Source organism: Vigna umbellata, chromosome 9 (assembly GCF_029865625.1).
Source record: "Vigna umbellata cultivar VRB3 chromosome 9, Vumbellata_1.0, whole genome shotgun sequence".
NCBI classification, from domain to species: Eukaryota; Viridiplantae; Streptophyta; class Magnoliopsida; order Fabales; family Fabaceae; genus Vigna; species Vigna umbellata.
In genome coordinates this window covers 7,860,934-7,873,697 of record NC_142173.1, presented here as the reverse complement: position 1 = coordinate 7,873,697, position 12,764 = coordinate 7,860,934, and the positions used below count along the sequence as shown (strand labels likewise).

General features: G+C 33.0%; 2 protein-coding genes across 3 annotated transcripts; one reads left to right on the top strand and one right to left on the bottom strand.

Annotated features, from left to right (window-relative positions):
* The first annotated feature begins 559 nt into the window (after positions 1–559).
* LOC124841768 (mucin) lies at positions 560–5,261 on the top strand. Of its 2 annotated transcripts, XM_088098996.1 has the most exons (6): positions 560–715; positions 1,704–1,876; positions 2,204–3,028; positions 3,125–3,887; positions 4,464–4,612; positions 4,911–5,261. In XM_088098996.1, exons 2-6 carry the CDS (start codon positions 1,781–1,783, stop codon positions 5,109–5,111), a joined length of 2,034 nt encoding a protein of 677 aa, XP_087955122.1. In that variant the 5' UTR covers positions 560–715; positions 1,704–1,780; the 3' UTR covers positions 5,112–5,261. The 2 variants fall into 2 exon arrangements, with proteins under 2 accessions (XP_087955122.1, XP_047174053.2); XM_047318097.2 differs by having other exon boundaries at positions 2,204–3,887.
* Positions 5,262–5,323: 62 nt separating this feature from the next.
* Positions 5,324–8,632, bottom strand: TBL31 (trichome birefringence-like protein (DUF828)). Its single transcript, XM_047318100.2, has 5 exons — positions 8,074–8,632; positions 7,175–7,346; positions 6,593–6,792; positions 6,344–6,490; positions 5,324–5,851 (listed from the first exon to the last, which is right to left on the bottom strand). Exons 1-5 carry the CDS (start codon positions 8,493–8,495, stop codon positions 5,497–5,499), a joined length of 1,296 nt encoding a protein of 431 aa, XP_047174056.1. The 5' UTR covers positions 8,496–8,632; the 3' UTR covers positions 5,324–5,496.
* Positions 8,633–12,764: the final 4,132 nt, after the last annotated feature.

The following is a 12,764-nucleotide window of genomic DNA, read 5'->3' as shown; positions in this document are numbered from 1 at the left end:
AAATGTATAAAATTCTTAACCGATATTTGAAAGTCTAATAATTTTAATAAAAAAATAAAATTGAAATTTTAGAGGTGCATAAACAAAATATAAAGACGCAGGGAGAAAGAATCACTGTTATTTAACAATTTAACATAGAAATGTGTTTTATGAATTTATATAAGAAATCGATAACATTCAAACATAAAAAAAAAATGATATCATGTTGCATGGCCTATATGAGTTGTTTTATTTATAGTACATAAGGTATTATGATTATATATGAAACATAATAGTGACATAAAAATAATAGAAATAGATTATTTCTTAATTAGAAATTAAATAAATGTATTTTTAAGGTAGATTAACCGAAAAATAAAAGAAATAAAGTGTTTAAAAATTGCCAATTTAAATTAAATCTGTGAACTTTTAAATATGAAAACTAAATTGAGAAAATAAAATATTTTAAAAAATACATTGAATTTGAAAATTTTAATAAAAATAATAAATTAAGAAAGCTAGTAGAGATAGTAGTTGTAAAAACGGCCTCCGTAGTTTGAGTAAATATAATAACAATACACAAATTTATTCTGTTGAGTGAAGGTTTCTCTATTTCTTAAAACCCTCTGATTTCACTCCTCAGCCTCAAATTCGGAACCTCTTCTCACCCTGCATCTCAATTGTGTTTGATCGGTCATCGGCTGTTCAGTTGCCGGTTGCTGATCACCGTTTCTTTGTATGTTCCTTATTATCCTATAATTTACTTAAATTGAATTCTGGCCATGATTATTTGATCACACCCCATATGCTTGTTTCCCCTGAAAATTGATCAGGGCCTTTCTGGATGCTTTAAATTTTTCATCTTTTGCGTACCCTTTTTGTTCTCACTGCCACTTAATGCTCTGCACTCACATATGCATGTTTTGATCATCTTTGTGTTGTATAGTATGATAAGAATATGTGCATCATGCATGTTTAGAACTTGTTTATGTATTACTGTATTGGTTCTGATGACTCCATCACCGTAATATGAACATATTGAGAATTGGGTATTTCATGAATTATTCTTATTCCTATTCTTCTTCTCATTGTTATTGTTATTGTCTTTGTGATGTTGTTATTGATATTCCATCCAGAAGTAAAGTACTTTGAAAGCGTTAAACAGTGTATTTTGTGTAGCAATGTTAAATTACGATGACTACTTGAATACTGAAAATCAAATTAACGTTCAATTTGTATGGATAGGAGTATTCAGGGGGTTCTATTTGTGACTTTAGTTGATTCTAGAAGTATGAAATGTTTATGTGCTAGATTGAGCCAGAAAAAAATCTATGAAAATTTGAAAGTTGGAGTTGTATTGGTGCCTGTTTAATTGCCTCAATGATTTTTTATTGTTAAGCAAAAGGGATGAGGGAATTTCCCTTTTTGGATAAAGCTTTTTATTCTAGTAATTTACTTATTATTGCTGAATATTTTTTGGTTCAAAGGGATTAGTTGACTAGGACAAGGGTTTATAGTAATTTAGATACTGCTCAAACCGTGGTATTGCAGCTGAATTTTCAAGAGTGGGATTGTTTCCAATTTTTTATGATAAGCATTAAAACTTAAGGAGAAGCATCTAGTATGTATATTTTCACGTGAAAGACAGTTTTGTTTGGCATGTTATCATTTTGCGTGAATGCTTGTTTAATATGTGTGAGATCCTTCTTACAATGTTGTTGCAGTTTCATCTAGGATTGAAATGCTATATTCACGAGCCTGAGGATTCAAAGCTCTAGTCCTGGCATAGTGTTACAAGTTCATGATGGATTTGAGGCTTAACCGTAATAAATGGGTTGGGAATATTTACCAGAAGTTTGAAGCAGTGTGCCACGAGGTGGATGATATTGTATGCCAGGTACTCTTTCATTGTTTTTCTACTTTTCCTGTTGTTTGTCTTCCCTCCTCATCTTTGCCATATTTTGTAACTTGTATTTGAAACCTAGAAATAGAAGACTTTATTTTTATCCTATAATTAATGCATTGCTATCCATGGGGTGGTTTAAAGAACTTCCGGTGGTTTAAAGAACTTCCTTCTTCTGATAGTCAAAGAACTTAAACAATTCAATTACAGATTTACACTTGTTGCTTGATCTTTGTTCATTCTCTTGTACTTGTATAACATATCTTGACGTTGGTTACATTGCAATCTTTAATTTTTTTCCTCTTTATTTGTTGTATTCAGGATGCTAAAACATATCTTGAGAATCAGGTACAGAATGTTGGAGATAGTGTGAAAAAGTTTTATTCTGGAGTTGTACATGACCTGCTTCCCTTAAATTCATTGGTCAGTTCACAATATGAAGATCATCTTCTGGTAGCTGAGACAAATAACATTGACTTTTCAGTAGATTCTGTTTGTAAAGATAATAATAAAAAAAGGGATGAGGAAAATCCCATCAATCATTATTATGTGGCATTGATGAATTCCAATGCCATTGATATTGCTGATCATAAGCAACACGGTGTTCCTGTCAACGATGGATGGGGTTCATTTTCCCTAGAGTTGGAAGGTTCTTGCATCACCAAGGAAGAAGTTGGTGCTGACTATAGTGGAACTTCTGAGTCTAAGAAAGAAAACTTCCACATCAGCTTTGAAGAGGCTTCCATTGGTATTGCTGATTATAATCAAGATGGTGTTCCTGTCAACAACATTCTTACAAATCAAGAGAGTGATGAATCGTGCTCAGTTTCCCTGGAGTTGGAAAATTCTTGCATCACTCAGGAAGAAGTTGGTCTTGACTCAAGAGGAACTTCTGAGTCTGAGAGAGAAAACTTCCACACCTGCTTTGAAGAGTTTGCCGCTGAGTCTGATCCTAAACCAATGAACTTGATGTCTGTTGGAGAGAAAGAATCCCTGGAATTCCCTATACGCAGTGAATCTTCTTGTGATACTTTTGACAGTGGATGGGAAGTTTCAATCAAAACAAAGGTTAACATAGACGAGAATGCAGGGAAAAACTCATGTCTGATTGCTGATGAAAATGTTATGAATTCATCCCCCTCCCAGGTGTGGAGTCCCCATAGTCTTGACGAGGAAATTCCCATTAATTATTTTTCTTCAGCATTGCGCGATACTAATGCCATTTATATTGCTGATATTCAGAAAGTTGGTGTTCATACCAGGAACGTAAATCAAGTTAGTGATGAATCTTGCAAAGTTTCCCTAGAGGTGGAAGATTCTTACATTCCTCAGGAAGAGGTTGGTGATGAATCCAGAGGAACATCTGTATCTTCAAAAGAAAACATCCATACAGGTAGTGAAGTGGTTGCTCTTGAGTCTGTTCCTAAACCATTGAACATGATCTCTGTTGGAGAGAAAGACTCCCTGGAATTCCCTATACACCGAGAACCTTGTTTTGATTCTTTTGACAGTGGATCCAAAATTTCAATCAGAACAAAGGATAACAGAGATGTGAATCCACGTCAAAATTCATGCTTGATTGTTGAAGAAAATGCTAGGAATTCATCCACATCCCAAGTGTTGAGTTCCCAGTCTCTAGATGAGGAAGAATCAACTAATGTCTCCTTGTTTAGGGAATCATCTAATGCCAACCAGAACACACATGGTATACTAGCTGAAGTTTCACCTGATGTTTCAGTGCCAAGTGAAAGGCCTATGACAAGGACAGAACCTTCATGCTTCAGTAGTTCCTTAACTTCGGGCAGTCTGTATTCGAAGTCGCATGGAAGATACTCCTTTGAAAATGAATCTTGCAAAAGAAATCCTGGTGATGCTTCTCCGTGTATTTCAGATAGTTTTGTTTTGCCTGTATGTTGTGAATCTTCCACCCATCCAGCTGGTCAAGTCATGGGACCTCAGAGTGGTCTTCTGTTCTCTGGTTTCTGTCAGTCTATGGGATCAAAAGGTTGGTATCTCCAAATTCTACTTATGAGAAATTTTTCTTTCATCTGTTGTATATTTCATGATCAATGAAATAATGTCTTTGGATAATTCATGTAGACTTGGCAATTGCATACATGTTCTTCTCAATACAGCGTTATAAGATGCTATCCAGATCAGATATAGTTAAATTAAACAATTGGGTCAAATAATATATTGACAAGTTAAAAAATATCTGAATAACTTACTTCACTATATGGCTTTTGGCTTTATGTTATCCAAGTTAAAACCATGTGTGCTGTATTAACTTTGTAAACCTGCTGCTGCTTTTGCAAGTCGTATGGTTTATCCAAAGTCCTGATACATAGTGTATCCACACAGATAATTACCATTTTCGTTAGTTTTATTTTTTTCTTCAGTATTTCATTTTGTGTAAAATTCAAATAAAGTGAAGTAGATAAAAATATTTATCCTGTATATTACTCGAGAAAAATAAAAATAGGAACAGATTTTTTATTGAGGAATCTTATAATCAATGATTACATGTTTCATGTCATATAAGTGTATTGTCTCCTATCTAAAGTGACTTTTGCTTGTTCAGATAAATCACTGGTGATTTCTCTTGAATCCTGCACTGAAGTCATTCAATTGAATGATGATGATCCGAAGCTGGAGAAAAGCTGTGTAAATGTGGTTGATAGTGAACTCCATGCAGTTGCCTGTAGAACTCGAAAGCTTCGATCATATAAGGTATTCTCCTTGGCCTTTCTAATTATATTTTAATGTGTAAACTAAGTAGACATTGTATTTTTGTGTTTTATCTTTAGTACAATTTAGTACTTACCAAGTAACACCACTGCTACTTTGCTACTCTTTAAAAGCTATAGTTATAATGTTATTTTTCGACATAGAAGAAAATATAGTTGCTTTGACATATCTCCCTCGATTCTTTATATGTTTTACATGAAAACGGGTGTGGTAGGAAGAGGAAATGAAGTTTATTCTTCGATATAAGTTATTTCATATTATGATCTTCTTTCTCATGCAGAAAAGAATCCAGGATGCATTTGCTTCAAAGAAGAGGTTATCCAAGGAGTATGAACAGTTAGCAATATGGTATGGAGACTGTGATATTGAGCCTAGACAAGATTTTTCGGAAACTTTATTACCATTAAGCACCAGAACGGATATGGAATCAAAGAATGTGCAAGAGCAGCATGATTCAGAAAGTGAGTGGGAGCTACTGTAAATACAATATTGACATACCAGTTGCTTTTGCTCTTCATTTTTTGCATGTTCAAGGTGGATGTGCTTACTGAAAATTTCATTATTTCGGTTTCCACGAAGAAATGGTAATAATAAATTATTTATGATAATAATTTTTGCACGTTGTTTTGAAGGTGCCTTTTATTTGATTTTCTTTCTAAAGCTGCATACCTGAAAAATGTTTTACTTGGTGTATAAATGGTATCTATCTACTTGATATTGATAGTTAGTTAAATGGTATTTTCATCTGTTTTACAAAAAGTGTTTGTTTCTGAAAATGAAATTGAATGATGATCAGCATGAAAAAAAGATGTGTGCCCCCCATTTGAGAGATGCTTGTGCTTTCTTTCATGGCTTCTCTGCCCACGTCAAGAGAAGTTTTGATAACCCTTCAATAGATATGCATATAGGATTTCATTCCATGCATCTGGGACTCCAGGTAGGCACCAGTGAATGCAATCAGCAAAATCTTTTGGGTTGGCTCTTTGTTCTTTGGTCAATAGCTTGCCCTTTCTCTCCCCATAAACTGATGTGTGAGCATCTTTTCTGTACTCTGATAATTGTGTGATATTCAAAAGGGTGACATCTATTTTCAGTACTTGTAGTGCATCATGTATTATCTTCATAATTTCAAGATTTGAGCCTGTACCCCAGTATGGACCTTGGATTGGGTATGACTCATTGAAGCAGTTTTCATTGCTTCCAGGTTTCCATTCCCAGCTCCTGAAGATGGAAAATTAGTTGTCATTTTTGGGAACTGTCCAAATACAAATGAAGGAAAATGAATTGAATGAGTTAAAGCATGTCTGCTTCTATTATTTTTCCTTTTTACATCATTCATTGTAGTTCACTTCAGCATTTTCAAACAACTCGGGGTTTGAGGATACAAGCGCGCTTGACCTTTTGGTTTCTAAATCACTTGTTTTAAAAATCATTTTCAGTAGATTTTGAATGAAAAATTAAATTCCTAGCAGCATGAAATTATTCTAGAAAAAAAAATTGGAGCCAAAAAGTGAGAAAGGGAATCACATGTCATAAGATAGAAAAACGTTTTTTTATCCTTAGGACACTTTTAAGAACCTATAAGAACTGTTAAACAATCTCATCTGATGTGCTCAAGAAATAAGCTGTGCTTTATTTATATCATCGAAAAATAATGAAAATGATGATTCAAACTGCACAAATTTTTACAGAGAAAAAAGATTGAGAACTCACCACAGATGTGTTGGAGACATACTCATGAAAAACACCTTTTGAGTCAATGGTTTGATGTTTGATTCTAACCAATTAGCCCATGTTTCCAAAGCCAACTTGTATGCTGTGGTAACTTCATATTCTTTGACATGGTGTGGTGATCCATACCTTAGACAAAAAAAAAATGAACATTTTTCAAACCTTTTCAGTAAAGGAAGAATGAAGTTTCTGCTATGAATATTCAACTACACTTAGCATTTGGACACTCACGTAGCATTGATCAAAGGTTTGTGCATCCACCAAACATAGCTCTCGAACACCAGAATGTCCACTCCTTTCCAATGTTTGCCATGGCTATTTATTGAGTCTAGCTTGACCATTCTCTTGTGCACTGTGTGATTTGTTGCATGATCTGAAATGGATTCCACAATGAATGGAGCCCAATAGTACTCAATCGATGCATTGAACTCCTACAAAAAAATAAACTACAGAACATCTTAGAAAAATGGATTTGGTGAGAATGAAATCCCAATTCATTTTTGAATGATTGAGGGTTAGACATATTAGTTCCTAATAATTGGTCCCTACAACTTACAGACCTTGACATCATTAGTTCTTGAACCCCTAACACACTGCTGTCTGAAAGTACTAAATATGACCCACAATCATGATTTCTGGGTTCAAGAGTAAGATTTTCCCACTTTTATGAATTCATGTGTCCTACCAAATTTCTTAGGAACGAATTTTTGAATTTGCTCCAATTTCATCTTGAAGTCAATTTTCAGGTGCTGTAAGATATAGTAATATTATGAGTTTGGTGTTTAGATAGATGAGAGACATGGATTCATGTACCTCGATTTTGAAGATTTTCATCGGTGGAATTCTTTGGAGGGATTTCTTTCCTTCAGGAATTACAGATTGTATCAAACAGATCATGGACTCAAATTGGCCTCTCTGTAATGAGTCTCCAATGAACATTATCCTCTTGTCCCTCAACATGTGCAACATCTTCAAAGCGTTAAATCTGAAGTCAAGAAACACAGAACAATCTAGTAAACCTCACTATTCCAAAGTCACAAAAGTGAATTTGGCTTTTCTTCTTTTGTTATACATGGATATTATTTTGATGTTTTAAAATATATTAAAAACTTTTTTAATATATCAATAGCAGTATATTTTGAAATCTCAATAGAAAAAACGTACCAGAAAACTAGCAGAGAATTAGAGTTTATTTTTATTTTTTTTCTTTCGGAACAACAATGTAATGTTTACTCTAGAAACTTGAAACAGTTTTCTGTTTATGCTTACGAGAAGCTAGCAGAAGAAATAATTAAAAGAAATTCTTTTCAGAAAAATACATTTTAATTTCATAAATATTCAGTGTAAAAATATTTACATAAAAAACCATTGACAATAAATATGACTTTTTCAATAGTTATAGTAAAAGTTAACATATTTATTATATACCATTGTTTGTGATTGAATGATAATGTAAAAGGTAGCGGAGGAAGAACTCATGTTAAAGGGAAACCATACATCTGAGGAACATAAAATACTTTTATACAAAAAGCTTAAGGGTGTTAAAAAATTTGGAGGTCACCCCATAAAAACATGTTATACTACTAGTGATTGAACTATTCACTCAAATAAAAATAAAGTGTGATTTTTCTAATGATCATTGAACTAGGAAACAAAGGCAAAACATAGAAAGATAGAAAGTGCATAAAGAGAAGGGTGGCAATTGACAAAACCTTGGGAGGTTGCATCCTTTAGGCTGCCACCTCCAATTCTTGTAGAATGAATCAGGTCTACCATTCTTGTGGCATGTGGTTTGCTTGACCAAGTAAGGGCAACTCTCTTCTTCATACTGAGGATAGGACATATTGTCCCAAACCCAAGTCCCTTCAAACACGTTGCAATTATCCTCAAATCGGTCCTCTGCCGAAATTACAACAGGTAATCTGCTTCTTCCACCATGTGGCATGCCATAGAGTCTCAGAACAGAGCTCTGCTTCATCTTCAAACTATCTAGCACTAACCTTGCAGCTCCTAAGATCAGAATTGAGTACAACGCAATTGGGAAGAGGGATTGGATCCTGCGATCTATCAAAGACTGCATTGACAAGGGGTGGTTGAAGAAATTGAAAACTGTTCTAACTTTTGTTACTAACATTTTCCCACCAGTGCCTGATTTCGCAGTTTGCTTGGGTTTAAAGCACTTTATAAGACACCTTTCAACAAACGGTTGGTAGGATCAAAGTTTAGGTGCTGAAATATTAAGATTGAAGGAACATATATACTTACAAACACACTTAGGCATTGTCAAATGTCACATATGTGTGTCAAACATTTACCTTTCCTCTTTTCAAAACAGAATATATCAAGTTCACCCATTCTAATACCCTACAACAATCTAACTGTGCTAGAGCAATCTTTCATTATAACTATTAAATTAAAAGAAATTAAAGTATATGAAACAATTTTAAGTTAATTAGACGGTTTTTGACAAACTTGCTACATGATGCTTTTTTTTCTTGCACTCCCATAATTTCTGGCTACACCCATGCTTCTGAAAATGACTATTTTATCTTGTGTAAAAATGACTTTCAAATTACTTATTCTAGAAATATTTTCGAATAAGTTTTTCAAAATTTTCAAAACACAATTTTCAGAATAGAATTTTCAGGATGAGTTTCTATAACGAGTCTTGAAAAAGACATGAAATACCTTCTGAAATATCTTTCTGGAAAAGCTTTTTCCCGAAACGAGCTCTTTCTTCTTCTTCCTTTGCAAACAAAGGGTGACAGTGCACCAATAGTCATAACAATAGTAACAAGGTATAATAAAGAAGTTATTTTAATCTTTTTCCATTTCTATGGAATGCGTTAGTAATAATTGGATGTTGGTAGAAAAAATCTTGTGCAATTGGAAGGTAATGTATATTTTATTAGCTTGACTGTTATGTACTACACTATTATTATTTGTATGATGGGATTATAAATTTTTATGGAAAGTTTTATATCACATCCAAAAGTTTTCGTACTTCTATAATACACCTAATAGAAAAATAGTATTTTAAAGGTTTAATACCCTATTTTGTCCTCAGTTTCGCTCAAAAATGTCAAATTAGTCCATCCTTTAAAAAATGCGTCAATTACGTCCTCACTTAATAAAATTTGCATCAATGAAATCCCTTCCGTTAAATCCGTACAAACGGCGTTAATTATTTTTTTCTTTCTTCTACTTAGATAATTAACGTCGTTTGTACGGATTTAACGGAATGGATTTTATTGATGCAAATTTTATTAAGTGAGGACGTAATTGACGCATTTTTTAAAGGATGGACTAATTTGACATTTTCGAGCGAAACTGGGGACAAAATAGGGTATTAAGCCTATTTTAAATTTTGTAGTTGATTCTTTTTAAATTATTGTATATTTTAAAATAAAAATATGATATAATTGGTGTTGGATAGAGACTTATTAGGATATGTGGTGTTTGTCTGTCACCACCCAATTTTTATATTATTGCACTGTTGTAATCCGTTACGTAAAAATGTGTATTTGTAATAATAGTTCTTCTTATATATTTTAGAGGACATGGATTTAGTGTTTAAGAAATAAAGATATTCAAATATTAATATTAATATTAATATTAGAGAGGTCAAAACGGGTCATCCGACCTGACCCACCACGGATTGGTGGGTAAACGGGTTGACTCACATAACTACAATTTTTTTAAATAAAAAAATTATAAAACTTTTTATAATTCAAATTTAAACATATTTCACTTCCAAATTTCACTCCCAGTGTTTAATTAATTTTAAAAATAAGGAACTTAAATAATTTTTTCAAACAAAAACAAAATAGTAATTTTTTTTATAAAATTAAAATTAAATTTTAATAAAATAAAATTAGGTAGGTGTGTTGGTGGGCTAACTCGGCCCACCACGGGTTCAACCCGCACTAGCCGGGTTTAAATGAGCTGGGTTGAAATTTGACCCGCATAAAAAAATTACAATTTTTTCAAACCCAACCCGGCTCAAACCAGTGGTGGGCCGGGTTGGCCCGCGGGTTGTGACCCATTTTGAGAGTTCTAATTAAGATAACTAAATAACTAAGTTGTTTAGACGTGAAAATTCATTTTTAAAGACTCAAGTAGAAAAAAAAAAGACGATGAATTCAAGTTAATGAAAGGAAAATCCGTGAAAGATAGAACAAATATAATAAAACATAAGCTAAAAAATGGAAACAAAAGTTGGAAAGATAAGAAGGGGAAGGGGAAGCAAAGTGGTGATGCCACTTGAGAGTACTAAGCCACTAAGGTCTCATTGCATTGTTGGAAAGCAAGTATCAGTCCAAGTCCCGTATTGGATAGAAATGAGAAAGTAGAACACTATATAAAGGTGAAAGACTCATTAACCTTTTACCTTAAGGTTTTGGGTAGAAAGTGGTGTCAAGTTTTCATACATTCATATCCATTTAGGGATTTTAATCTCTCTACATCTCATGTACCATTTAGATGTGATTGGATCCATTTAGTTTGCATATAGTTTGTCTGCTCTTGCCTATCATTTAGTACATTCACAGTTTGATTCCTTTGTGTTATCACGTTAGACATTACATTGTTTTGTATAAGAGTGAGTTTAGGTTCTTTATGCAGTACATTATACTATTAAGAGTTTGTGCATTCATTATAGATTTGATTATAATTTTCATAACTCTGAACATTGTGTATATATCTTGTCATTCTTAGCTTATGCATAACATTTAGGTAACCTGCATCACATCTGCATTTTATTAGTTTTAAACTCATAATATGCACGTTTTGAGGTTGATTTGTGTGTTTATTAAAAGAGAATTAGAGATGAAGAAAAAATAAATAAATATTTCATTTTAATCACAGAGTAATATAATCATATAACATATTCCATCACAACATTATTATCATAGCCACACCATTCATAAACCAATGTCGTTTCCTTCTACTGTGTCGTCATGACCTGTTCTCACTAACAGGGCAATTTGAGTCGTTTTCCATCGTGACTTTCGACCTATCTCCCCGATTTCTCAAGGACTAACGAGTAAAAACACTAGCACTACGCGCACCAGTGCACTATACTCAGCACGAGCCCAAGCCTTTTGGGCGAGACATCCACCTCCTCGCACAAAGGGAAGCGACACTCGAATCACTATCTCTAAACGAGAGTCCAACACATCACATCCTTAACGTAGCGCAGTACAAAAAAGCTCACACATGACCGACGACAACACAAGGAAATAACATATCTTCATATCCACATCGCATATCAATACCCATTCTCAATAACATGTATTATACCACCAATCATCAGGTTTAAACACAATTCTCAACACATTACATGCATAATCTCAGTAATATGCATTTCTCACCAATTACAAGATTTATAGCACAACCTCATTACCTTTCATAAGTACTATCAACATAGCGTTTATCCATTAGTTTCAAAGTTTCACAACTCAAAATAATTATTCAATTAAGTAAATCAGCTTAACAACCCATTAACCGAAACACCACCAACCCGTCCCACTAACTTCCAAACGCTCACCTAATAATTACGTATTCTCAATACATTCCACACTTCTCACTAATAGATATTAACTTGTCAAACACAATGTTTTACTACACCATATAAAATACTACGACTTCATATACATTACCACAACATCTTATAAAATAATTCGACTTCAAATAAATCACCATAAAACATATACAATTATTATAACTTTTATAAACTACCACCACAATACCTACAAATATTCAACTTTTATTATTTATTCTGTATACATAAAAATCTCTCATTAAATTATGAAAATTATTCGTACCATCACTTAACTTATATTACTAAGAAAAGAACAAGTATTCCAGCTAAAAGTTTAATCCCCTGAACTTAATAGTTTTAATACATATATAATAATATAATATTAATTATAACTTAACCTTGTTAAGTTTCTTTATCCGTTATATAATAATTTGCATACAAATTATATATTATAATATAATATACAAAGATTATAAAAACGGAATGAAATCTAATATATAATATACAAAGATAATAAAAGAATTATATATTATATGTTAATATATAATTAATATAATATACTATTTATAAATCTTGATTTTCCTAACTACAACATAGTACAACAACACCTTTTATTAAAATATGAATTTCTTTATCTAACACCGTCTTCCCTCCTCCCTCCAAGAACACTAAAACCCAATTCTTTCTCTACACATATCCTAGTCGTTAACCAACCCCACTTAAACCCTCTTCCCTACTCTTCCTCCTTTCCGTCACGCTACCCCTGCACTATCACCCACACTTTCTAGTATCTACCTTTTCTCTCCATCCTAAAATATATCCAACTCTCTTTCCACTCTCCTCTGCATTTAATTATTTATA

What these genes read in the sequence shown, in the direction of transcription:
- LOC124841768 (XM_047318097.2), top strand. Translation starts at nt 1,781, where the DNA reads ATGATGGATTTGAGGCTTAACCGTAATAAATGGGTTGGGAATATTTAC. An exon ending in TCAGTCTATGGGATCAAAAG is followed by an intron (nt 3,888 to 4,463) that starts GTTGGTATCTCC and finishes TTGCTTGTTCAG; the next exon opens with ATAAATCACTGGTGATTTCT. An exon ending in GAAAGCTTCGATCATATAAG is followed by an intron (nt 4,613 to 4,910) that starts GTATTCTCCTTG and finishes TTTCTCATGCAG; the next exon opens with AAAAGAATCCAGGATGCATT.
- TBL31 (XM_047318100.2), bottom strand. Translation starts at nt 8,495, where the DNA reads ATGTTAGTAACAAAAGTTAGAACAGTTTTCAATTTCTTCAACCACCCC. An exon ending in TGAAAATCTTCAAAATCGAG is followed by an intron (nt 6,793 to 7,174) that starts GTACATGAATCC and finishes ATTTTTTTGTAG; the next exon opens with GAGTTCAATGCATCGATTGA. An exon ending in ATGTCTCCAACACATCTGTG is followed by an intron (nt 5,852 to 6,343) that starts GTGAGTTCTCAA and finishes TTCCATCTTCAG; the next exon opens with GAGCTGGGAATGGAAACCTG.